At 47.3% G+C, this 27,690-nt stretch overlaps 1 protein-coding gene across 2 annotated transcripts; it reads right to left on the minus strand.

The window, feature by feature from the left end:
* Nucleotides 1-4,016: 4,016 nt before the first annotated feature.
* Nucleotides 4,017-27,619, minus strand: SCAF1 (SR-related CTD associated factor 1). Of its 2 annotated transcripts, XM_066628744.1 has the most exons (12): nucleotides 27,486-27,619; nucleotides 25,152-25,215; nucleotides 23,265-23,422; nucleotides 18,436-18,502; nucleotides 16,123-16,250; nucleotides 15,639-15,757; nucleotides 13,826-13,938; nucleotides 9,533-12,748; nucleotides 8,042-8,124; nucleotides 6,243-6,527; nucleotides 4,870-4,998; nucleotides 4,017-4,757 (listed from the first exon to the last, which is right to left on the minus strand). In XM_066628744.1, the coding sequence occupies exons 3-12, from the start codon at nucleotides 23,400-23,402 to the stop codon at nucleotides 4,581-4,583; spliced, it is 4,455 nt and encodes a 1,484-aa protein (XP_066484841.1). In that variant the 5' UTR covers nucleotides 23,403-23,422; nucleotides 25,152-25,215; nucleotides 27,486-27,619; the 3' UTR covers nucleotides 4,017-4,580. The 2 variants fall into 2 exon arrangements, with proteins under 2 accessions (XP_066484841.1, XP_066484840.1); XM_066628743.1 differs by lacking the exon at nucleotides 25,152-25,215.
* Nucleotides 27,620-27,690: the final 71 nt, after the last annotated feature.

Genomic DNA, 27,690 nt, shown 5'->3' on the forward strand with positions numbered 1-27,690 from the left:
GGGATCAATAGGCACCACACAGGGAAAGCAGGAGGAGCTGACAGGCTGCCAGAGACTGCTGGTAGGCAAAGGCCTTATCACCAAAGACAACTTCAGCAGAAAGTGAAAAGAGGGGCATCTCACAGATATAGAATCAAAGCTAACAGATCACACTCCACAACATCATGAGCACTTCAGAAAATAACTCCACAAGGAAGCTTCTGAAAAGGCCTCTCTCAGCCAGCAGAGAACAGAACCTGTAAGGCGCTGGTATGGTAGCAGAGCACCAGCTAAACCACCAGCAGCCAGCTCAAGTCCCTACTCACTCCACCCCCTTCTAACAGAGTAGGTGGAACCAAATCACAGGATTCCTCCACCCTGATAAAAGACCCACATGCAGGCAGAAGACCCACATTCAGGAGATAGGAGAAAGAAAACGGTGCATTTTTGGAGAAAGGCCCCAGCACCAACCCCAGCAGACATCTTGGCATGGGCATATCAATGGGAACTGCTACTTTCAAGATCTGATAGTTACATATCGAGATGCTGGTCCATAGAACCTTGGCTAATCTCTGGGCTAATATGACCAACAGATTGTCCAGGAGAGTTGTCCTGTCCTTGTCAATGTGGGTGGTTTCCACCATGAATGTGAGTGTTTAGTTGGGGAACATAGCCAGGTAATCTGGTGGCCCAGGAACATGGTTCCTGGAGAAACAGAGAATGAACTGGGTGTGGCTGTGAGCCATAACATTATCACTGAGCATTTCAGAAGACAATAAGAGGAAACCATGTACTCACAAGAACAGGCAATACGTTAACAAAGGTCCAGTGTGTCAACTCAGTTCCTGTGCAAGCCGGCCTGTTGTCTGCTCGACTGCAAGAAGGCAAATCTGCAGGTGGAAAAGCTGGCTGAGTAGATCAGCCACATCAAAGGCCAACAGCTCAGGTCTTTGGTCCATGAATCACTTCATCCACATTTCTCCCCCTACCAGCTAGTTAAGAACTTTGGCTGTCCAATAACCCCAACATGCAGGGAAAAGAGATCCCCTCAACATCCTTGCCCAAATGCTATAGGTTGCAACACCCTGAAGTTACCATGCATAAAGGAAACCCTTTGGCCATTTCTGCTAGTTCCCTTGCTTATATTGGTCCTGTGGAAGATTCACATGGAAGTGGCAGATACACTCTTACCAGCCCCTCATTGGTTCAGGCATTTGGTTTCCAGTCTTTGTGTCAGGAGTACTGAAAACAGTCAGCCTCTTCAGATCTTCTCTCTCAAAGTACAGCATTCCATCCCTGCCTGGGTCACTTCTGGCTGAGCAGCAGGGTCTAAATAGCTTGGACTCCTCCAAAGGAATATTGAACATATCATTTTCCTCAGGCAAGTCTTTGACTAATGAAGCCTTCCTGCTGCCCCTTAAAACCATGTTTTTTTGTGGCTGTCACATCAAGCCAGAAGGATATTGGAATTGGGGGCTCTCTCGCCAACCCCATTTATGCACTTATCAAAAAGATAAGGTGACCCCAAGTTCTGACCCCGAGTTCACCTGAGGGATGATGGATGTTTTCCATAGATCCCAAGTGATTACTGCCTTCATCCTGCCCTAATCCCAGTCATCTGCAGGAGTACCAATGACATGCCTTAGATGTTAGGAGGGCACTCTGGTTTTATTTAGGTAGAACTGTAGAGTTAAAGTGCTGTCTGTATCCTCTCAAAGTAGTTCTTAGGGCAGAAGGTGGCCATAGCCACAAGTCACCAGGTGGCCTAGGAAACTTATTGTCCTAGCCTATGGTAGTCTGAGCAAACAACTGCTAGCCAGCATCTCAACCTGCTCCCTGTGGGAAGCAGTGACCGTAACAACATTCAGAAAAAGCTTCCAACAACTTGGATATATGGTCACCTGGGCTTGGAATGACCTCTGGGAGACTAGGAAAACAGGAATTCACAGCAATAAACTCATGTCATTCAATTCTGCTGCTCATCTTATTTTTAAGGCTCTTCATGATCTTAGCACTGTTCTCTTCCCTCCTTAATTTCTCTTTAAGTGACCGTCATAAGAACATAAGAACAGCCCCACTGGATCAGGCCATAGGCCCATCTAGTCCAGCTTCCTGTATTTCACAGCGGCCCACCAAATGCCCCAGGGAGCACACCAGATAACAAGAGACCTCATCCTGGTGCCCTCCCTTGCATCTGGCATTCTGACATAACCCATTTCTAAAATCAGGAGGTTGCGCATACACATCATGGCTTGTACCCCATAATGGATTTTTCCTCCAGAAACTTGTCCAATCCCCTTTTAAAGGCATCTAGGCTAGACACCATCACCACATCCTGTGGCAAGGAGTTCCACAGACCGACCACACGCTGAGTAAAGAAATATTTTCTTTTGTCTGTCCTAACCCGCCCAACACTCAATTTTAGTAGATGTCCCCTGGTTCTGGTATTATGTGAGAGTGTAAAGAGCATCTCCCTATCCACTCTGTCCATCCCCTGCATAATTTTGTATGTCTCAATCATGTCCCCCCTCAGGCGTCTCTTTTCTAGGCTGAAGAGGCCCAAACGCCGTAGCCTTTCCTCATAAGGAAGGTGCCCCAGCCCCGTAATCATCTTAGTCGCTCTCTTTTGCACCTTTTCCATTTCCACTATGTCTTTTTTGAGATGCGGCGACCAGAACTGGACACAATACTCCAGGTGTGGCCTTACCATAGATTTGTACAATGGCATTATAATACTAGCCGTTTTGTTCTCAATACCCTTCCTAATGATCGTCATTGAGTAGTCTTCATTTGCTACTTCTCCAAGTTAATTTGACTTGGATCAACTTCATTAACATGAAGTTAATTTGTCCTACATGCCCGTCCACCTCTATACCCAATCTCATCCCCTCCCCTGCTGATGTTACTCTGCTTCTCTACTCACCAATGCAGTCCCATGTGCCAGCCTCCCATACCATTACAGCTGAAAGTCTCCAATCTATCAACGTGGTTTGCCCTTGTTTCCTAGCAAGAACCTCACTCTTGCAAAGGCGTTTCCTTAAACAATTCAACTCCTTCTACAATCATGATAATGGTCATTCCAAGTTCAGAGTGGAGATGAACCCAGGATGCCCAATTCACTACCCACAACAGCCTTAAGTCTGGATATAGCAAATGACCTCAATTTCTATCTCAAATTCTCACCCATCCAGAAAATTCTTTTTCTCCTGGCCAATTATCTTCTTGCATCCACTTTCCACTCCAAGAATATAAGAATATCTTTCTGTAAGTATTAGCTCTACCCCACCCATCTCACCTCAAAGAAGCAGTCCATTTCCTGCTGAACTTCTACTTTGGGTGGCTGCTAGAAGGACTTGCTTATTTAGCATGTACCCGAAGCGCAGGCACCTTTCTGTATACAGTAGCTGTCCCCAGACAACCAACAAACCCCTCTCTTACACTCCTGTATGCAGTTTTTCCTTCACAGTTCCCTACACCTGGTCAACAGCTAGTTGTTTATGTCTCATCCTGGTCCCCATAGATGTTTCATAGAGCCCAAACTAAGAGGCATCCCTGGAGGTCCATTCCTTTCAGTGCCACAGAAAGAAAGAAACCTTCTGCTACCATACCCATCAGACAACAGATTACTTCAAACCTCAAGGGTGGTTAAGGAAGAGGGAGACATAGGCCAGGCAATCTTACAAAGCAGTCTTGCTACAGTCTTGGTTCACAGAATCATGAAGAAGGTAGAACTTCCACACTTGCATGGTGACTACAAGGCCAGACGGAATACCTCCAGCCAGCCCTGCTCTGATATGACTGTATATTCAGGAACCTTCAATACGGTTTTCAGATGCCGCCAATTCTGAGAGGGAGAGACGCCATGCAACGCAAAACTTCACCTAGTATAAAATTCTGAGGCACTTTCCCCACAAGTTGTAGCAGCAAATGTGATCCATCCGAGGCTTACAATTTGTCATCCACTAGTGCAGCCCAACTCGTTCCCCCCAAAGGACACACAGATTCTGTCAGTCAATGACCACAGAGATGGAGCCCAGTTTAGATGGCTAAATGTAGTTTTTATGAAGAGAAAGGATATGGGGAAAGAGTATGACAGACAAACTTACAACTGGGGTAGGTATGAGGGATGCGTTACCCACCCAGTGTGGCAGGAAGCTGCCATCTATAGGTGAAACATGGTACTGCTGCTTCTCGACTGTTGACAAGGAGGGCGAGGATAAAACCAGCAAATTAAAAACATGCTAAATGAGTAAAAACTAAGTGGTGGTGGGGAGGGAGGAGAAATAACATCCACCCAATTATCAAGGGAGTTTGAGAGTGGTGGAGCTACAAATTAGCCCCATCCTCTTCCATCTGTATTTACAGGGCAACACACAAAGTCGATTTGTGGCTAAAACCGTGAACGTGTGTGTGTGTGTGTGGGAGGGTTGGCAGGTAGCGGATGCACAAGAATCGCACTTTCCAAATGCCACCCTCCCCAAACAAAACGGATTGCTCCAGCCCTCCCTTCCACATGCCCCACAGGAATGGGGATTGGTGAGGGGCTTAGCCAAGCCTATTTGCATAACAAAGGGCCATTCTGATTTTCTGGTCAGAGGAGATCAGAGTGGGGGCAAGGGCAACCCAGACTTGTCCAGCCCCCCTATTTCCTTGGGGGGGCCTGGCTCATCATCCATCTTGCGTCCATGTTTTCGAAAGTACTTGTATCGCTGGACATAGGCCTTAACGAGGTTGTTCACTTTGACAGGATTAATTTCTCCACTCTTGCTGTGGCAGATCTAGACATGTGGCAGGAAAGTGGGGGGAAAAAAAAGGAATCAATGCCTTGGCCATCACCTCAGCCTCACACCCTTCAGCTCTCAACCCTTCCCCCCAGCCTCACACTTCTACCTTGTGGACGGCTTTACGCAGGATGTCCTTATATTCTTCCTTGCTGATTTCTTTCTTCTGGTAGTAGGGTTTGATGGCCAGTTTCACCTCCTCCACTGCCCGCTCTTGTGTATGCAGCTTTTTCAGGTACTGAAACAGGAAAACAGAGCCAGAGCCATTACGTGGGAGCACTAAAGGCTGCATCTTTAGTCTGAAGCGAGGGCATGGAGAGCAGCCCTGAGCTGGACAAGCCCGGTTCCTCCATCCCTTTCCAGCCTTGAAACTGAGCCATGTGCAAGAGGCTTCTGGCTCAAATTTTAATTTCCTTCAAGCTCAATTTAAAGTGTCCTCTCTGCTCATATAACAAACCATGGTCTACAGGCGGGCTCTTAGGAGCTAGGCAACTTGGATTGGTTCCAGTCCCAAGTTCCAGTTTACACTTTAGTGGTGCAGTTCCAGTTTACACTTTAGTGGTTCCAGTTTTTTATTGGTTCCAGTTTATACTTTAGTGGTGCAGCGATCAGGCACGTTCCCCTACATTCCAATTTGTGGAGACAAATGCTGACTTAGGAGTCAGCCCTCTCCATTTCGTCAAGAGCTCTGCCACGTATGTCATGCAGAACTCCCCTAAGACATGTCATGAACGTACCAAGATAGTCTGGTATCACCAAAGACAAAAGGTAACAATAGCCTTGGTTAAAAACCACCTCAATCTAGCGGGCTAAGCCTAGCTCATACCTGGCCGCTGCTCCGGATCTGCCCACCTGGACTGAAAATGGGGCATCTGAGTGTCTGTTAATTTCAATTAGACTATCAGAGCCTGCAGCCAGCTTCTCCAAACAGGGATTTAAAAAAGGAACTGACCAGCAGAAGTCAGTTGAGAGATGCCAGCTAAGAAGGAAGAGGGAAGAAATTCAAGTGTTGCTGTCCAAGACAGAGAAAGATCCTCCTACCTTCTGCTGCCTGGAGATACTGCACATAAGTGACCATGGGGGGGGGGGGGCAAAGAGAGATAAGCACAATTGTCAGCTAGCTGGACTGACCCAAGGCTGAGCGAGAAGTTTGGAGCATGCCCTACATGCATGTTTCCAGTAGCAGTGAAAACTACACTCTTTCTCTTTCTTGTATGTCGGAGCATGTTGGGTGCACCCCAACATAACCGAAGGGTGAGGAGAAGGACAACTTCATGAAAACAGGTCTGATTCCTTCTCAGCATTACCCTAGGGTTCACCATAGGCGACTTTAAGGGGAAAAAAGATTAGAACAGGCAAAAGGACCATTTCTCAATTCCAGGAAAGAAGGGCCATTCTTAAGGCTACCAGAGATGCTCAAGGACCTCCCACCCTTAGGACGACACTCATTTCTCAGCCCAAAGAGAACTCCATCGCTTATACCTTATCACTGTCTCCACGCCCCTCGGAACTGGTGCTGCCTAGGTCAGTGCCAGATGATGAAGCAAAGATGCCAGCTGAGGGAGGACCCGATGGGGCCTGGCTCAAAGTCCCAGGCAACACCCCTGTAGGAGTGGTGGGAGTCGAACCACAGCCTCCTAGCGGCAGGGAGCTCTGAAGCAGGTATGAGACAGGTGGTACGGCCAGGTGTGAGGCAGGTGGATGAGCAGGAGGTGCCGGTGGCTGGGAGGGCCCCAAGGAAGCTGAGGGCTTGGTGTGGGTCAGGATCTGAAAGGACAGAGAAAGCAAAAAGACGGTTACATGCAAATTAAATTTTGGAGCTAATCCTTCAATGCAGACAGTGGGATCCATCATAGGAAGCTGCTTTATAGTAAGTCAGACCTTCAGTCCATTGAACTCAACACTGCCTACTCTGAGTAGCAGGCACTCTTCAGATATTCAGCCTGATTTTAACCTGCCCCACCCAAGGATGCCAGGGATTGTATCTGGGACCTTATGCACGCAAAATCCATGCTTTGCCACTGAACTACAGCCCCTTCCGAAAGTTTTCACAGGTGAAAATTAAATACTGGAATGCCTGTTCCCATATGGAGGCCCAAAGATAACATTATGGGTACACTGCTGTACACAAGAGGGATTATGGTTAGCAATGCAGCACCCTCTTCAGTGGCCAAGGAAAAGACACAGCAGCATCTCTTAGGGAGTAGCAAGAACAGTTGATGCTTCTTTATATGATAATGGCAGCCACGGAAATAATCACCAATGCAACTTCAGCACTGTCCAGGTAAATCCAATTCCCTTTAAGGAGCTTTTATAGCTAGAATCTCCACAATGGCCAAACCGTAGGTGCTGCTAGAGTCACACTTTCCTGAAGCCGATGTGTGTTCTCTGCCTGAAGTGGAGATTGGAACAAACCAGAGGACTGGGAGTGGCTCGGAACCTCACTGAAATTGGCTGCAAGGATCCCAGAGAAGGGAAGTAATTAACACCAGCATTCACAGGAACGAGGTACAACTGAGCCCAAAGCTTCCAGAATGTTTTGATTTGAAGACCTCAGCAGCCGCTCTGCTTTGGAGAAGGTGGAAGCGCCTGCTGACTGGGGCTTGGCAGCTGGCACAGAAGGGCAGAAAAGTCTGCCAAAATGAGATGAGATGCTGTTAACTCTACTGTACAGAACTATTCCAGCACAAAAGGAATAAAAGGTTGTTACAGACAGCAGCCTTGTCTGTTGCTGCAAAATCGTATGCAAATTTTGATGAGAAAATCTGCTTGTCACTAGGACCTAGAAGAATTCCACAACTGGGCAGAACAGCCTACAGTATTTACATTATATACAGAAATTCTCAGGGTGCCAGCTTCTGTAAGACTCGATTTCACAGCAAACCCACACTCTGGGCCTTGAAGCAATCTCCATCATTTATGTGCTGCAAGGACATGTTACCTGTGCACCACCGAACTCTGCACTCCATCAAGGGTTGTGCACACACTGAGCCAGTGTTATCTGCACAGCTATCTTGAATGAGCCCCCAACCTCTCCTTCCCCACACATATATTAAGAGTCAAAACTGAATTCCACACACATTCTAGAAATATCCTAGACATTCAGCATGGAGCTGCCAAGGTCAGATTTGGTGGTTGACAGAGTCTGTGATGCATGTTACAGCTGAAACCCAGAAACCAACACCATCGCACTTTCCTACAAAGTGGAACTGAAAGCCACACACATCACAAGATTCTCCAACAACAGTGTTGGATTGGACCATTTCAAGCTTGCTCCATACCTGATTGGTTGCTTGAATAAGCTCTTGGGCTTTTGCCCGACTTGCAAGGTTTGCCTCTTCCATCTTGAAGAGCAGGGCAGTCACTAGATGAGAAACAAAAGCCTCAGGAATGGTCTCCAAATTGCAGGGGCAAGTGGACAAAATTGCTCATCTCCACCCCACCCAACCAGGGGCTTAGCCTTGAAAAATGTGAAGCAATGCCCATGTTTTGTCCTATCCTCCTAGCATGGCTAATAGCAGGGTGGAGAGACTCAACTGGGGAAACAGCAGAGTGAAAACATCTGCCACTCCTTCCTCACCTAGGTGCTGCTTCCTCCACCCCTATTTCCCTCAAACTGCTTCTAAGATCAGACCAAGGAATCTAATGGTCTCCTGCAACATGTGCAGCTTGGCCCAAACACTGATCACACCACTCTGCAAAGACAGAAAAGCAGAATATAACTTTCACAAATCAGACCAAGAGAAGTGATCCAAGAACTTCCAGAAACTCCTTTTTTTTTCCTGGACTGAGGGATCAGAGCTGCTAAATGAGCTTCCTCATGTATGTGGCAAATATACTCCTCAATAGACTTTGGGTCATCAGCCCTCCTACTGCGATGGGAACAAAATCCCTATCTTTGCTAACCTCACACTAGCTCTTAGTGTAAGAAGCGAGTGGACATACAGTCTCTGACACTCCACAAATTGGAACAGGGCACCTTGGGCCTAGAGAAAATTGAGCCAACATGGGTCAGGAGGCAACCACACTTCCCTAGCAACTTGGCAAGGTGAAGCTCCTGGGTTTAATGTGAACAAAGTATGAGAAACGGGGGCAAGGAGGAATGCCCATGGAGCCTACAACGGTAGAATGTTTCAATGCCCTGATCAACAATTTTAAACTCCTGCAGAGCTACTGAGGCCTCTGCAATCTATTGAACTGCATATCCACACAACCCCTTTCACTGCAAAAGCAGCACGGTTTCTAAAACAAACCAGGAAGCAGAATTATGAAAAGTAAGCAACTATATAAAAATACACAGGTAACATTCTGTGGCACCTTGGGCTCTGACTGTTACCACAACTGTGAATATTCTTTCCAAAGAAAACCTAATGGTGCATATTTACATATATGTATATTCTTGGCATGATTTTGTGTGCAGCTAAACTTCAGATTTCCAAAACAAAACTTGCCTTTATTTTCTAAAGTAAACACTGCGATTTTCCAGGTTTCCCCAGATCTATGACAGCTGAAAGATCCCATACTTTGACACTGAACCTCGGGATGGCCCAAACCTAAACTGGCTGAATCCACAGAGATCCGGTCTCTGAGCAGTGGTGCGGACAATCCCACAACACCACAATAGCCCGTTTATTTTTAAATTGCCTCTGGTTCTTATGAACACTCTACTTAAGTCAAGGTTACAGACTCACAGATTCTTGCTACAGCCCACAAGCAGCAAGGCTGCCCCAAAGCTCTCCCTGGCACACCATTCCCCCCACTGCAATACTTACATGCCAACACACCACTGGTGCAGTCCACCCCTCCCTGCAGGTTCCAAGACATGGGGGCCGGTGGAGCGGGCAAGTTGCGGGGAGGCTGCTGCGGTGGCTGCTCCTCTTTGGTCTCCGACAAGCTGTCTGCTTCCGGTTCGTCGACGGGCACCCGAGGGGGCTCAACTGGGGGCTCTTCAGGAAGGAAGGAAACATCGGGTGTCTTACAGCTGCTGTCCACTGTCTGGGAGTCCGGAGTTAGCTCCTGGCCTGGGGCCAGTGGCTGAGGGCTAGGCGGTTTGGCCGTGCCCTCTGACTTCTCTGAGCCAGACCACGAGGGCTCCTCCTTGACCCTCAAAGGGCTGCTTGTGCCTTGACTGCAGCTGTCGGCTTTGGATTTCTTCAGCCCAGTCTTCACCTTGAGCTTCTTCTTCTTCTTGGGCTCTGAGGCACCCTTTGGTTTGAGTCCCTTCAGTTTTTTCACACCCATTTTGGCCTTCAGCCCTTTCACTTTTTTAGGTTTGAAGTTGGGTTCCTTGGCATCAGCCATCTCACCCTGGCCTGCTGCCGACGCCCCAACCATCAATACCTTCTCTTCCGATTTGAGGAATGGCGAGCGGCTCTCTTTGTCACGGCTAAACTTCACACCAATGGAACCCACCTCCTTGACTGATGTGGTGCTACTAACCCCTTCGCGGATCAACACAGCCACCTTAGACTGAAGCTTCACCTTCCGGCCTGAGCCCAACTTGCCACTCTCTTTGTGGCTTCCGGTTTTAATCTTCTTCCCCGTCTTGTCTCTATCTGGTCGAGCCTTCTTTTCTGCTTTGGGCAGTTCTTGTTGTTCAGAACAGGGAGGCCCCTCTTTCAGCTTCTTTTTGTACTTGTCACGGGCACTAGGACGGTCCTCAAGGTAAGCCCTCTTACGTTCTTTCTCCTTGGGCATCTTCTGCTTGGTGTCCTCTTCAGGCCGCTTGTCCTTCCGGGATGGGATGGCATCATCCTTGGCTGCTAGCCGCACCCCACCAGATTTGGATTCCTCAGGAGGCTCACGGTCTGAGAAGCAAGCATCGAAACTCATCCCCTCAGAATCATAGAGCACTTCCCGCTTGGCTCTCTCTGGCGTTTCCAATAGCCCCTCCATTTTCTCCTGTTGGTTGACTGTGATTGTCCTCTTAATAGTAAAGAGGTCGTTGTCATTGAGGTCCTGAATTGATGGCGGCACTACAGTTCGTGCATCTCTCCGCCGCTCCATCAAGACCTTCTCAGACTTGGGCTCCTCCAACAAGTGGATTTCCTGCTCCTTGTCCTTAGATAACCTATGAGAGGAATGCTTTTCACGTGAGTGAGAGCGCGAGTGTTTCTTCTTCTTCCTGCTACTGTCCCCCCGGTGTTTGTCCTTGTGTCTACTGCGATGAGCACGACTACTGCTGCGTGACCGAGAACGACGTCCGCGGCGCTTCTCCTTTGACTTGGAACGCCTGCTCTTGCGCCGCTCAGCAGAGGTATGTGAAGAGCCAACGGCAGACAAACTAGTGCTGATTGAAGGTGACCAGGAACGGGAGGTTCGGTGATGTGAACGAGAACGTGAGGCCCTGTGGCGAGAACGTCGACGCTCTTTGGATTTAGAGCGTGACTTGGATTTCTTCTTCGGGTTCCACGAAGAGGCATACGATTCCTTTGTTTTTGAGGCTTTGCGTTCTCGCGATCTTTTGCGTTCCCTTTTAGATTTCTTACATGAACCAGAGCTGGAACCCGAGTGGGACTTGGAGGCAGGGCGCTTAGGGGCTGGTGGGGGTGGTGGTGGAGGTGGAGGCAGGGGTGATGGAGCTCGATGGAAGCGTTCTCGTCGCTGAGTCAAGATCTTCCGCCTCAAGTCCACCCCTTTCCAACGTGGGTCAGGTTGGCTTTCGCTAAAATCAATTTGCAAGGCTCCCTCATCATCTGAGTCCGCGTGCAGGGACAAGAAGTCATCTCCTTCCACCACCCTTAGGGTTCGTTGCTCAGCAGGCCGGCACCTGCTCCGAAAGAGTCGAATGGGGCTGTACCGCTCATCCTCAGGTTGGACGATTTCTCCTTCCTCAATTTCTGAGTCACCACCGCCACTTCCATCCCATTCCATTGACGACCGGCGCCCAGCCCGGTGATGCCCACTTCCTTTGGATGTTTTCTCCCCACTCCTTAGCTTAGCATTTCCAACTGTCACCACCTCCAAGGACACCTTCCCCTCCATTTGGGGCTTGGCTTCAGAATCCAAGCGGCCTTTGGGCGCCAGGTCTACTACAAATACCCTACGACGTGGCTCTGGAGCCTTGGATTCCATCTGTTCTGGGGGAAGCTCCTCGGGCAGGGTGGAGTCGGCACCCGGAGGTTCCTTGCCTTCAGGGGCTTCGGTGGGGCAGGCTAACTCACTTTCATAATCCCTGCCTGGTTCTGCTTCTGGTTCTGAATCTTCCTGACCTTTGTCTGAACTGGGGAAATCTTGGCTCAAACTATTTTCATCATAGATTCCAGCCAATGTTTCTGAGATGCGGCTGATGCTATGGGACATATCAGGAGGATGCTGGTCGCGGTCATCTTCCTCTTCTTCCTCCTCCTCGTCATCGTCCTCCTCAGGAGAAGGGGTGCTAGCAGAGGAACTGGGGTTGGAGCCCGTGGGGTCGAAAGGATCATATTTCTGGTCATGCCTCCCCCCCTCTGCCTCTTTGTGAGGTGAGTCACCAAAGCCAAAATCACCGTTGAGGTTATCCTCATCAGTAGGGTGGAAGGGATCATAAATATCTAAGTCCGGGGAGTGCATTGGGGGACAGGGGTTCACAGAGCCACTGCCTCCACCCTCGCCAGGCAGGCCTTGATGGCGGGACACCGAGGAGGTTGATGAAGAGCAAGATGATGAAGAAGAGGTGCTGGAATCTGCTTTATCCAAGGAGTTGGCAGGAGGTGGTTGGGAACGCTGCTGGGATTCGGACTCCCGACCAGTAGCACTCTGCGGGCGCTGCTGGCCCCCACTGGATACCCCCATGCCAGTGCCTAGAGTCACGCCCAAGCAAGGTGAAGGAGAAGTCCTGTCTGCTTTGGGGGACCGCAAAACCATGCTCCTGGCTGAAGCAGAAGTCCATGTGGCCTTGTCCATTAGTGGCCGAGTTCTGTGCGGGTCCAACTGTTCTGGAAGGGAAGGGTGGCCAATGGAGCAGACTCTGCTTCCTCTCCAGCAAGGTGCTGATGATTCAAGGCAGACTAGGTGGAACAAAGAAAAAAGAGAATGCTTAGGCCCTCAATTTTATTACAATACCTATACATTTCCTGTACTCTAAGAAAGAGGTAGGTTTTACATCCCCTTCCTTAAATACCTCCTTCTCCTATTTAAGCCAGCCAGACTTTGATCAGGAGCCTCAATTCCTCCTCCACCTGTAAGCCATGAACTGGCTTATCATATCACAACTGGTTTTCCATTAATCTGTGGAAACACCTAACCCAAGAGGTGCCTGAAGTAATAGGCAATAACCAAGGATTCCTTGCCCAGATCTTTAAGGAGCTGCTGTTTGGACCCACCCACCACAGAACTCCTCTTAGTTGGAAAGATCTTTATCCCTGGCTGGTATGAAGTTCTTATGGTCTCAGATAAGCAGTGAGGAAGAGCTGTGGGGGGGGGGGGGGGAGGGGGAGAGCACAATTCCTTAAGCCTCTCTTAATATTCTTAGGTCCAAATCCTAATCAACTTTCTGGCACTGACATAGCTATGCCAATGGGGCATATGCTGCACCCTGCAGTTGGGTGGCAGTCACGGAGGCCTCCTCAAGATAAGGAGATGTTTGTTCCTTTATCTCAGAGCTGCATTGCCCTTACCTTGGTGCAGAAAGTTGGTTAGGATTGTGCCCTTAGGGTTCTAGGACTGAAAGAAAAGGGGGGGGGGAGTTTACAGCAATTTCAATCAATACATAGACAGCTGTTTGCAAGACCTTTAGGGACAGGGAACCATTTCCCCCTTTAATTTGCTATGTAAGCCACTATGTTAATATTTTTGTGGAAGTCTATAAACTATTCTAAACAGTGAATAAGTTGCATCTACATTTATTACACGAAGATGACCATTTTTACTATCCCACTGCCAATTTTCCACAGCATAGAAAAAAAACTGCTACCTCTGGAAAGATAAACTGGGAAGCCTCTTGAATAGGGGTCTGGAAGCCTGGAGCTTAATACATCCTGTTTCACCCCCTTCCTATCAAAAAAATCTAGTTGCTATCTACAGTCCGATGGAACACATGTCCCTGACCTCATCTGTCTAATTCCATCCTGCACAGATAGACATACCAGATTTTTGCATCCTCCAGGATCGGTTTCTCCTCAGGATGCCCGATAGGGCACCAACATCCTCTAGCCGCACCTCAGCCACCAGCTCCACTTCTTCCATATCCTCATCTCCACTATTGAGAGCAACAAATGTAATTAGGAAGTGGATCCTACCAGTCTCCAAGAGATACCAATTCTCAACTCAACATTCTGACTGGCAAAGTTCTGACGAGACATCATAAAAAAGGGGGGGAGGAATGGAGAAGTCTGGCATGGCAGTCACAGAATCCAAATTTCTAGGGCCAAACAGGATTGCAAAAGCCAAGAACGTACAAGTTGCTTGGTGTGAAGGTCCAATCTTATCCAACTTTCTAGCATGGTGCAGCTGCAATGCAGTCCTGAGCTAAGGAGACAAATGTTCCCATACCTTGAGGAGGTCTCTGTGACTGCCTCCCCACCACAGGATGCAGAGCACACCCCATTAGCACGGCTGCACCGGCACTGGAAAACTGGATAGGATTGGGCCCTTAGTAACCATCATCCACACTTTCATCTACATGGAGATACAGCACATAACTGAGCTTCCTCCAAAGACTGATCAGAAGCAGGTGGTGGTGCTGCTGCTGAAAAGAGCTGTACACGGCCCCGAGTCAGATGGATCATCACTCCAGCAAGTGCACTGATTTATACCTGCAAGACTGAACAGTCATGATATTTTGGTCCTACATACCACAAAGAGTCTTCTTCCTTATTGTGACCCTAAGGGACACCTGTAAATAATACCATCTGGGCCCAGGTTAAGAAACTAAAGAGATGCAGAGAGGTACTTTCAGCAATTAAAGAATTCTCCTTCCTTGGGAAGATTGGTAAACCTGAGGTTAGGACTCTGCATACCAGTCACAGCAGCAGTGCTCTATCCTTTGCTCTGTGCTTTTAGCCAAAAATCAGTGCCTTGAGATTTCTTTGGGGCAAGGAAATCTACCCCGTTTGTTCCCTTGCTCTACTGGGGAGATTTGCTTCCTACTCTTTAGCACCTTGGGCTATGCCAATTTCTGCCACTTAGCAAATGCTGGGAGAGGCTGCCATATTCAATGGAAATGTTATTCTGATAAGGAAGCATTTGAGTAAAGGCTGATTTCTGGAGTGAAGCAGGCAAAGATATTGACAACAACTTCCAAGTGCTGCTACTCTCCACCTCCAGCTGAGAAAAGCAATCGGACTTCCCGCAGAGTCAGGTTAATCACCTGGAGCAGAGGTTCTCAAACTCTGAGGGAGCTTTACTCCCTCAGTAAGTTCTTGCAGGGGAGTGGCTAGGGCAGCGTCACTAAGGGGGGGCGGGGGGCCCTTTGCATTCACATTATGTAGGCAGAACTGTAGCAGGCTGCAGGAGGTGCGGGGAACCCTGCACAGCGCTCCCCAAGGCTTGGAACATTCGCTAAAAGTGGGCGCAAAGCACCTCCTGCAAAAAGGACGTGCTTTGCGCCCGCTTTTAGTGAACATTCCAAGCCTCGGGGAGCACTGTGCAGGGCTGCGCAGGGCACTCCGCACCTCCTGCAGCCTGCTGCAGCCCTGCCTTCTTGAAGTAAGTGCAAAGCACCCCCCCTCAGCCCCCTAGTGACGCAATCCTGGTTATCACGTCACTCCCTCCCTCCCCTTCCCCCGCCCCTTAAAGGGACGGGGGAAGCGTTACATGAACTGGTAGGTCGCGACCCACCAGTTTGAGAACCACTGACCTGGAGGTTTGCTCCATGATGTGTGCTCACCCAAGTGTGCACCTTACAGAGAACACAGCTTGTCTCCCTTGTGACTGTTGCTCTGCAAGAAACACACTTACTAGGCCACCTGGGTCCCTATGGAGCTCTCGACTCCTTCGGGCAAATGACAAGTCAACTCCAGGTAATCTAGGACCCCAGCCAAAGCAGGCACCGCAGCAGCAGCAGGAGCCTCAGGAACCTGGAGGGAAAAAGAACCTGGCATAAACACACATAGGTCAAGACTGGTAATTCCTCCTCCATGAGTGGGCACAACACAACGGTGGACCCAAGTTCACAATACAGTATCTATAGCTATTCACCACAGTGCACCATATAGCCTTCCACTACCATTGCCACAACACAATCCCACTCTGGGGTAATCACACTTTTCATTAGAGTCCACTTGCTTGGAGAAGACTAAGTAACATGTCACTGGTGCCAATGTGTTCAGAATCTTAGCAATACGGGCACTTGTAAAAGATGTGTAATTGTTCATCAGGGCTCACTACTACCCACACATCTTTTGTACACAAGCTACATGTACAACACAATAACACAACATACCTCACTCATCAAGGCACCCCTGTCACAGACCAAAGCAGGATCCCCAGTTCCCAGCCAGCTTCCTCCAAGCCCTTCAGATCTGGAGCTTCTGCACCATTTCCTTCGGCTTGTATACTTGCATTCAGCTTCTGTAAACAAAGGTAATGGTGAAAGGGGTTTTGGATCTCCATATTGGAGACTCACAAGGGTAAATGTGTTTGTCCTACACCCAAATACAATGGACACAGTATTCCTGCTTTACAGGGATATATGGCTCTAAGGAAAGACAGCATATAAGCAAAACAGGTATTTGGTGTTTAAAAAGATCAACCTGTCCTTGCAGTACAATCTTGCATCCCCCCTTTTTATTTGAATCTCCCCATAGTCGACTGATGAAAGTTACAAAGTTAAGTGTGCCTCCTCAAGGCATAACTAAGTTCTTGACAAGATCAACCCATTCATGAGACTGACTTAGCAGCCTTAGAGCCCAATCCTATCCAATTTTCCAGTGCTGGTGTAGCCATTCCAATGGGGTATGCATTGCATCCTGTGGTGGGAAGGCAGGCACAGAAGCCTCCTCAAGGTATGGGAACGTTTGTTCTCTTACCTCGGGGCTGCATTGCGGCTACACTGCTGCTGGAAAGTTGGATAGGATTGGGCCCTTAGATCGCAGATTGTGGAGGGGCTGCCCACCTCAGTTCAGCCACTCAATGGAATGGAAAAGGAAGCAAGGGATGAAGCAGAAGATGAAGTGTGCAAGAGAGGAGAGTGGCAGATCACAGCATTAAAGACTCTCCTCTTCCTGACAGTTCCTCTTCTGTTCTGTCTTCCTTTTTCTTTTCCAATTTAGGGCGAAGAATCTAGTCCAGCAGTGGATAAAAGAGGGGGCAGCCTCCAACGCGCCACCTCAGGAACAGGAGATCTTGGGCCACCCCTGATTTGAGTCTACGTTCTTGTATAAAAACATAAGAAGTCTTGCTGGATCATATCAAGGTCTATCTAGTACTAGATCTCCTCACAGCAAGCACAAGGTAGTCCAACACATGGTCAGTGACAATTCACCATCAGACCATAATTGAACATCACCGGTCTACTCCTCTCCCACTTCCAAGAAAGGAAAACGCTTCTTTGGGGAGTGGGTCATTGCTTCTCCTGACTTGATTATTCTGGCCCCACTCTAAGCGGCAGAGCAAGGAGCAAGCAGAGGTAAGGGGGTAAATGGAGAAATGGTGATGTGGCTGTGGAGGTGCTGCCCTGGGTGCTGCCAATGCCCATCCACCACTTGAAGCAGCTGCTTCAACTCCACTCAGGGCTGGCCCACCTATGAGAAACCTATCCTCAGGTCTCATCTCTGTCATGAACTCACAGACTGGCCTGCTGTAAGCTATTACTTCTCAGCCCACCTCCTGCAACGTGGAGTTACAGTGAACCTTCAATTTAACAGACTACTGGGAGGGGGAAAGGAATGTCTTAATGCCCAGTGTCTGTTAAATCAAATACTGCAGACAGTGGAGATGCACATGCACGCAATGTAGCAGAAAACATCCATTGTTTGGAAGTCTATTAAATCAAGGTCCGTTAAATCAAGGATTAACTGTTTTACTATTTTAATTTACGGAGATGTGGTAAGAATCACTAGAACAGCACATGAAAATTGCTCTGAATGCTTAGATAAGCACTAGACAAAATATTACTATGACTACAGAGTTGTAAGTAGTGCCTGGTTCTCCAAGACAGCAGCAGACAACAGACAATCTTTTTAAAGCTTTTCTAAGTTGACATTTGCCTGAAGAAGGAGGAAAAATAACCAGCCACCTATGTTCCAAAACTTGCCAGTTAGAGGAGGCATTTTGGAGATCTGATGGGAAGGGTTCAGGAACCAGAATACAAATAAAAAACCCACTCCCAAACCTAATTGGTGATATGACTTGGTGATATGATTTGGTGGGCTGCTGTGAGATACAGGAAGCTGGACTAGATGGGCCTATGGACTGATCCAGTGGGGCTGTTCTTATGTTCCAATTTAATCAAACTTCTGTAACTTCTAAGCCAACCTAGAAATTGAAAAAACTGCATTTCACAAACACACACTTGCCACTCAGGTTGCTGATAAAGAGGACATGGAACATTAAGCGCACAATGCGTTTTGGGTGGTTTTATCTATAAAAACTCTTCAGAAAAACGACATTCCTTAACCATGGCCTAGCACCAGCTATGCTCACTTGAGTTATAGTCATGCTATCTTGGGTAGAGGGCCTTGTTGAACATGCAATCTACCCACACCTGGTCCATTTGCAACCCTAGTCCTAGCCGTGCCCCCTGATTTTCCATTACCTTTTTCACTGGCAGGGTCCTGCAGTTCACCTGCCAAGCCGCTGCCCACAGCTTGCTGCAAAGCTTTCTGCAAAGATAAAAAAGAACAGTGGACACAGTTAGCACTTGCTGTGGAACATCAAGTCCTGCAAATGCTTACAACCCGCGCTTAAAAGCAACCAGCCTAGTTGCATGGCAGTGTTTGGATCTGTCTGCAGAGGCAGAATCAGTGGAGTAAGTCAAATGCCAAAATGAGAGCAAAAGGGTAGAAATCTCATAAACAGCTGCCCGACAAATCCCAGGTTTACCTGAGGTTTTGTTTCAAAGTTTAATTTCCTCTTTGGGAAACCACGGAATAATTCTAATAAAAGCTGATTAAATTACAAATATTCCCCAACACTTTTCGATAACTAATATACACATTTAAGCGGAACTGATAATTACAGAAAAAAGTGACACATCAGATCATCAAGATTCATAAAACCAGACTTTCCTGGCTGCCTGGGGTAAGTATAAATCACCATTAATCACCCAGAGTTGATCTCTAATGAGAGTCTGGACCTTTAAGAAGAGAATATTGCACATGCTCAGTTCAGCACTCAACGAACTCGGAACCCAGGACTGATTGCTACCTTCACTTTTGCACCTCCAGCCTCTTCCTCCACCTTTGCTGTTGCTATTGGGTGCCTCTACCTTTGAATTGTTTCTCTCTCTCAACTGAGATGAAACTCTCCAATTGTCTGAGTCATCTTGATTGTGTGTGCTGCTTTAATATGACAGGCTTATTTTCCCTGCAGCCTACTTTCTTTTACATGCCCTCAAGCTAGTCAAACTCATTTGGGATGTTTGTTATTTATGTCTTAGGAAGAAAGACTGAAAAATGCTTCTGGAGGCATTTTATTCCCAGGCTCCCAGTTCTTACCAAAGTTTAATTGAAGGTAGATTTTTCTGTTTGTTTTTTCACAGATTACAAAATGGGACTCGATTCCAAGTATACTTTAAGTACGTGCACACAACTACAGTCCAATGCTACAAGTCTCTGAATGTTTAGGTGCGTACAACAAAGCATTCTCCCAGCATGTAAGCATGCCTAGAATTGCAGCCTGGTTGCAACACACTGACCTGTTCTCAATGGTGCTTACATGTAAGTCAACATGCACAGCATTTGACTTTCCAGTAATGTATCCACAGTGTTCTGGGAGTTACTAACTGAATTTTAATATGTGCAGCAACTTAAAAATGTTTTGGCAAGCAGAAAAAGAGGGAGGGGAAAGCACAAAAATTAATTACAAAATGAAGCAGAAAACTATTTAAGAAGCAGCAATGGCTAGGATTGCAGGGAGCCTTGGACAAAACCAGAAAGTACTTCCACATGAACATGGGGAGAAATAACAAGTTCTCTGTCCCAGCATACATGGGCACAGATCACTGCTCTGGATGGTCTGTCAATTCTCAACTAACTTTTTGGGGAAGAGGTTGCAGCAGGAAAAGCAGGCACACAAGCACTGTTCTCCCTAAGCTGTGCAGCGCAAAGCTGAGATCTATGCAGCTCAGAGCTTGGCTGAACTGGAAGTTGGCAATGATATACAACATAATCAGTGAACATTGGAAGACACTCCACAGTAAGCACAGGAGTCCACACAGCGGTTTAGACCTCCTTACAGGAACTATGGATCTTAGCCCATATGCATGCTTCAGGTACAACTGGCATAACACTAAAACTTTGTTCTGAAGCATCCTCCTCAAGAAAAAAATATATAAATATCTATCTGTATACAGGTGGGACCAAAAACCCTTTTTATACTTATGAAAGCTAGAGCTCGGTCCTAGGCATGTTTACTCAGAAGTAAGCCCCACTGATTTCAATGCAATGCATTACTCATTGCTACATAGTCATAGGATCCTAGTTGTACTGTAAAAAAAAAAACTCACAGCACTTTCTCTGGATATGCAAGATCATTTGAATTATCCTTGCAATAATGCCATTTCCTATTTGCACTTTTTACCATCACCTGAAACTTATTTCCATTGGGAGGAAGTTAGCAATGAGATATCAATTCTGCACTATAAAACAGTTTCCTGGGCAAGGATCAAGCAGGTGGTGGAGTCCCAGCTTCAGCGGGTCCTGGATGATTGTTAATTCCTTTCAGTTTAGCTTCAGGCCAGGGTTTGGGACAAAGACAGCCTTGGAGGATGTATTGGAATCATGAGAAGATAGGATGTGGTGTCAGCAGTGGCTCTTTACTCTGGTGAACCTGGGAAACACAGGGTTAAGGCCTGGGCTTTCAGGAGAGGTGTGCCACACAGCTGCAGCCACTAGAGACAATGAGGACTTCAGGGATATAAGGAGCAGTTATTTTATGCTGCTTCTTATGAAAAAGGAAATGTTTGCTGCTATGGGTTTCTGGGTGGGCTGTGTGTTCTGACACTTTTGAGATAATTGTATTATATTTCTATTTTAATGTTTTATGGGTGCATTTGTATTTATCTGAATTTATTAGAAGTCTTGAGCTGTTTTTGGAGAAGACAAAAAACTTTGATAAATAAATTCAGTCTGTGGTCCTTACTTAACCCATAGTGTAGAACTAGTAAACACATAGGAGTTTACCCAATATCCACAAACATTGTTTTCTCAATAAAGTTAGCTCATTTGAGTCATTCAATCACTTTTGCTACAGAAATAGAAAAGCTTGTGACAAAAACGGCAGTCTGGCAACTATCTTACAAATGTGCACTCTTACAACTTCTTGGTTTTGCTATTCCTCAATTTGTTTTTACTCCTTGTGATTTTATACAATTTACTCCATACACACTACATAGGATAGACTATGCACAGGAAGCTACAATACAGCTGTTGAATATAGACTTCACTTGGCACTTTCATAGGTGCTTCTTAGTCCAAGCTTTCCCTGAAGAGTTTTGGCTCAAAATGAATGGGAGTCTCATCAGGATTTTTTTGAGGCATTTGTGAAATTTTTTTAAAGCTGAAGAATATTTTTGTACTATTTTGTACACCTTTTATCTTTTCAGCCCAAAAGTTGTATCCCAGATAATCCTTCATGGTTGCAATCAAGCCAAACAGCTTGGCCCAGTCCTTCCATCATGTGAAGTGAGCTGCAACTGGGGTTAAATTGGGAGACTCCCTTCTCACCTGGCTGATTACATGGTTGCTATCATCAGACAGGCAGAAGAGGAACTATTCTCTTCCAACCAACTATGGGTCACATTTCCTCTCCTCATTTTGAAACTCAACAAGCAAGGAGAATGATGCAGCTATTCACACACCTGCTGGCTGAGCAAATGTCACAGCAATACCACCAGTGCTGTGCCCCAATAAAGCAGCCAGGTGAGGAGGTAGAACCAAAACCATTTTCAGGCACCAAAACCAACTTGGGCCATTACAGCAAGTTGCACAGAATATGATCCCAAACGCAAAAATCCTGCAGCTTCCAACAACTTTGGCAAAACTTAGCTCTTAGAGAAGCACGCAGGGAAATTTAACCTTCAGATTTGCTGAAATAAACCAAGTTGCTTAGGACAAGCTTCAGAGACTACAACCACAAATGAGCTATGGCTCACAGTGCCTCCTGCTCTTACATGAGCAAAAAAAATAAACCATCCCTTTTCCCTTACAATTTTCTTGTTCTGTGTCTAGTGCAGCGGTTCTCAAACTCTCAGGGAGAGTTTGAGAACCTATAAGTCCTTGCGGGGGAGGGGGGCAGCAACACAAACCCCAGGATCATGTCGCTAAGGGGACTGCAGGAACTGGGATGTACTCACCAGTCCCTATAGCAGCCTCCCAGGGGTGCGGAGAGCTCTGCGCAACCATCTGCCCACGCTCTGCCTCTGCAAAACCGAAAGTGGAGCACGATCACTGCGCTTTCACTTTTAGCAGGCTGGGGGGCCCTGCAGAGGGTCACACAGGGCTCTCAGCACCCCTGGGAGGCTGCTGCAGGGATTGGTGAGTACATCCCAGTCCCTGCAGCCTCCTTAGTGACATGATCCTGCCTTCCCCACTGCCCCCACCCCTTAAGGGAACAGAGGCCAGAGCCCTTAGGTTGGGGCATCACGACACCCTCGTTTGAGAAGCTCTGTCCTAATTCAATAGCAAATGATCGTGCAGTCCAATGTCAACCTTGCAACTCTTCCAAGTATCTGCACTAGCCTTCCCACTATATTTCAATCATATTCACCACAGAGATGAGAGTAAGGAAGTCTTCCATACATGTCAGTTATGGGAGTTCCACCCCAGTTTGCCACCTTCATCCCCCCCCCCAATTGTGTCCTAATCTTCTTATTGGTCTCAGAGCAGGACTCGGGCCTTTCAGTTTCCAAACTATATAGGTGGAGCGGTATTTTGGAGTAAAATCCGCATTTTAGGCATACATACAAGTAGATATTCCTCAACTGACAGAGAAAATTCTTCTGCAACAGTCAGAAAGAACAAGATACAAAGAACACATTATATGCTGTCCTGTGTTGTCAAACTAGTCCAAGACTTGAGTTTAAAAAGAAGCACTTACCACATAAGGGGACAGGACTGGCAAACATGCTAGGCTAAATACTATAAGAAAGAAGAGGGGAGAACAACCCTCCAAAATGACCCCACTGGCAGACCCCACTGCATAATAAGTGAGCAACCCAGCTTGTGACACTCATTTGCTCCTCCAAGAGCATACTGTGGCAGTACAAACTGGCATGCAAAGCAACACCACCCCCACAATCCCATAATGCATTTGTTCCTTGTGCTTATCCCCATAAGCTTCCCAGCATGCACCGCTCATCCCAAACAGGATCAATGAAAGCAACAATGATGCCCACCACCCCATGAGAAACAGGGCAGTCATTACCAAAATGATAACCTGGCCAGCACAGAAGGCACCCGACTGGTCCCAGTCTGCATCAAGAGAAGGTTCAGTGGCAGGCTTCTCACCACCTCGTGCAGGATCCTCCCTTACTGGGGGGTGTTGATTCTCCTCCTCTTCCATTTCTGTAGCAGCTGCAAATCCTGGATATCAATGGAGGGATATCAATGGAATTACATTCTAGTTAATGACTTGTCCACTTCAGATCCATGAACCACTCTTGCCGGCCGCTTCTGAGCACTCCCCTCAAACAACAGTCAGAAATGATGGTACTAAGCCCTCAATGCACGCACCACTACCTCATGCACTTCCCAGAGAATGAATCCAAAGGCCTGACCCACCAGCCCCCATCCACTGCTTTCTGGCTGCAAATCCTATACACACTTACCTGCAAGTAAATCCCATCATACAATGGGACTTACTTCAAACAAGACATGCACAGAATTGCAGTTTAAGACAGAGTTGAAGCACTGTGGAACCAGGAATAAGCGGCTGACTGTGTTCTTTTAGCACTCCAATTACTCATTTCTAATTGTTACTCAAACATAAGGAGATAAAATGCCATGACAGAATACGGATTTGAAGTGGGCAATCTCTCATTTTACATGGGGGTTACCATCTTAAAAATAATCACCACACATTTTAAAAAAGATTAAATGAAAAAATCAAGAAAAACATGCACAAAGCCAGCCAGACATGCAGGAGCCCTGGGGAAGTTTTACCATGTTATTTTGAAAATTGGTGCACGTAAATTAGGTTTTACTATTAATTTTCAAAGCGTTCAATTTCAAAAACCCATGTAAAATTAGAGGACCCTGCATAAACCAACTGCCTCATTTGAAGCCTCCATATTTCAAAAATCAAAGAAACAACTGCAGACTAAGGAGAAAGGCAGTAGGAAGCCTACCCAGTCAGTCTTCCTTTAGAGGAGGGTTCCAGGCCTGTTTATGAGTCAACTTCAGCAAGAGGAAACTAGGGCTTGACTCCAGAACCTGTTTTATCTGCCAGGGTCCAACCCCCACCCTGTTATTTGTGAAGTAATAAAGAGGAGAGTATCCTGGGGCATTCCTAGAAAGCCTTCCCTTGTGAATTAACTGACTCCTAGACAATGTGAATTCCAACTGGTGGCACCATCTCCAAGATCAGCTCTCATCACCTATAAAATGATCACTTTATTAACTGGCAGGAAAAACTTGAAATAAAGTGCCTTGGTAATTAAGTTATAGATGATGATGAGTGGCAAGCAGAAAAAGGGTCTTCTCAGTAGTGGTGCCCTCTCTATAGACTACTCTTCCCTGCAAGGCCCACCAGGCACCCACAGCAAGGTCACTTCAGCATCAGGTAAACACCTTATTTTCCCACACTTTTTACAACAGGATTTTAAACATCTGATTATGCTCAATATCTTTTTGCTGTTCTAATACACACTGTATTGTTCTGTTTTTCATAGTTGAATAGGTTGTAGCCTTATCCAGGGTACTGCATGTGATCCTGCCCACCTTGCTGAAGCTAAGCAGGTCTAAGTTTGGTCAACACCTAGATGGGGGATCGCCTGAGAACCCCACATAAGCAGCCTTGAGTCACACAGTGCAAAGAAAGTAGGATGTAAATATATTGTTTTGTTTTCATTGTTGTTAACTACCCCAATAACAGCTACTGAAGGTCGATCTAAAAAAATTTAACTGTTTCAGCCCAACATAAATCTTATTCAGACCACAATGTTCCATGTACCCATCTACTCATTAACTCTGTCCTCTTTAGTTTCTACACCAAAAAGCATGACATTCCCTCCTCCATCACAAAACAACAATACATTAACCCTTCTCTCCTGCCCAGGGCTGGTCCATTTATGAGGCTGAATAAGTCAGTCACCTCAGACAGCAGATTGTTGGGGGGGCACCCACTTGCACCTGCTCACCGCTTCTCCTTCCACTTCCTGAATTGAAAAAAAAGGGGACAGAATAGAAGTAGAGACTGGTGGGCCAGAACATCACAGACACATCACATGAGCACATATAATTGGGTACAGGGGAAGAAAGAGTATTTGGTACAACACCTCAGGCGCCAGGTCTTGGGCAAGCCCTGCTTCTGCAACACAGTTCTCTCACATAACACCCTGCTCTCTAGCTTTCACAGGTCTGTTGTGGTGCCGCTTTCTTCTCAGTTCACAACCCTAGTGTCTTGCCACCTCTCTCAGTAACTACCTCCTCAGTCTTTTCTTTGAGTCGTACTACATCAAACAACCATTAAAAATAACTGACATGCTTAGAAAAGTAACCATTAAAAGTAGCCTGCTCAGACCTCCAAATGTGACATGAGTGAACTTGAATGACATCAAAGTTCTGCAAGCTATGGAACAGCTAACAGAATGATAGGCCTTGAATGGCTAAGACCAAGGAAGGACAGAGTTTCAATCTAGACATCAATGGAATGATAGGTCCTCAGGAGGACTGGCAAAATCCCACCTAAGATTGTGATCATGATCACAAAGGCCATGTCTCTGGTCTTCAGTGAAGCAAAGATAAATGAGCCCAAAACATACCTACTTATTATTCCCAAGTATCCTGTGTGGTTGATATGCACAGTTCCATCTCTCTCTCTCTCTCTCTCACACACACACACACACACACACCAGAAGCACAAAGCATTGGATCATTTTCCCAAGATGATCATCTGCCCTACCTCCCACAACCTGCATGTGAAACTACCCACCATTCTTCTGTCATTCCCCCAGGAACAAAATCCTTCCACATATTGACTACTCAGAACTCCACCAGAGCACCAACAAACTTGTAATTCAGAACCCCAACAATCTACTGTCAATTCACTCCAGATATGTCATTCCACCAACTCACTCACTGGGATCCCCTTAGCCCACTGATGATTCCATATTTTGAACCATCCACTTGTACCTGTAACCGCTTTCAACATGTTCATGTTCTGTCAGGTCCCCCTTCGCCTTTTCCTCGCTCATTGTCACTCTGTGCTCAGTTCTGCGTTACTCCAACAGCTTCTCTGCCCATAACTCTCTTACACCATACTACCTTCTTCATCAAACTCCTTTCCATGGCAGATCAGACATTCCCCTATATGAAACCAATTATCTCCTCCATGAACTTGCTACACACCCTTAACTCAAACCCAATCCCCATTACTCCACAATCAGTTTGTTGCTTGACAGCCACAGAAAGGGCCTTGCTAATCTTATCAAGAGTTTCAAATGAACCCTCACCCCACACCTCCAAGTCACACCAAAATGGTTCCATATTTAGGGATACCAGATACAAAATGGGACAGAAAGCCTTATACCTTTAACCATCGTATAGAAAAGGGAATTTTGGCAGGTGCAGCTCAACATGGAAAGGTTTAAAAAGCTTCACCTGCCAAAACTCCCTCTTCTATACAATGGTTAAAGGTAGGCACCCTGTCCCCCTTTGGATCCTGTAACCCTACCCATACTTCTTTTAGTGACCCTACCCATATTTCTTTTATAGGTCTATGGGACTGTAATACTGGCAGTCCCAATACTGGTTCATTCTTCCAGCTCAAGCCCCAGAGGTACATGGGTGTAGATTTTCAACATTTGCCACCTCACAGCACATTGCCAAGGCATTAAAACTGTCAAGGCACACCATCATTTTTTGGGTAACTGACAGAACCCACCATGCTGCTGGTGGGAAGCTCACCTCCCCCAACAGCCCTATTGACAAATGACCCACCCCCAAACTCCTCCGGCACACCATTTGTGGCACACCAATGTGCCTCAGCACACTGGTCGAGCATCGCTGGCGCAGATGCCCACTCTGTCGTGCCGGGTCACAAGCAGCCTGCTCCTGTGCATGGGTGCTAGGAAGCCTCACTGAGTTCAGGGGGCTCCCCCCCCCCAGGGAAGAAGGGCCGCATTCCACACACGCCACTTTCCCACTGCCACAGGCTCTCCCCCCACACTGCCCACTCCCCACACTGGAAGGCCATCTCCAAGGGAAGCAGGCTCAACTCCAGGACCCCCATGGAAGCCTCTCCTCCCCCCTGGAGCAGGGGAAGCCTGGCCTTCCAAGGGGCCCCAGCTCCCCCTCCCCAGGCCTGCCCCACCACCCTCCAGGCGTCACCACAGCCCTCGCCCCGCACTGCGCACACCCAACACCCCCAGCACAAACACTCTCTGGGCCCCCAGCCGCGGCCCTCCCAAGCGGCCGCCAACATTACCCGGCTCCACCGGGAAGCCAGGCCCTTCCGTCCGCCCGCCCGCCTCAGCACAGGCAGCAGGAGCGCAGGAGGAAGCGCGGCCGCCGCCACCAGCACCGTCCAGGCCCGGCCTCTGCGGCAGCCATTTTACTCCGCTCGGCCCTGCTGCTGCTGCCGCCGCTGCGGGAGGGTTGCTCAGAGGGGCGGGACCAAAACAGGCCGGCGG

The sequence above is a fragment of the Tiliqua scincoides genome, chromosome 5 (genome assembly GCF_035046505.1).
Source record: "Tiliqua scincoides isolate rTilSci1 chromosome 5, rTilSci1.hap2, whole genome shotgun sequence".
NCBI classification, from domain to species: Eukaryota; Metazoa; Chordata; class Lepidosauria; order Squamata; family Scincidae; genus Tiliqua; species Tiliqua scincoides.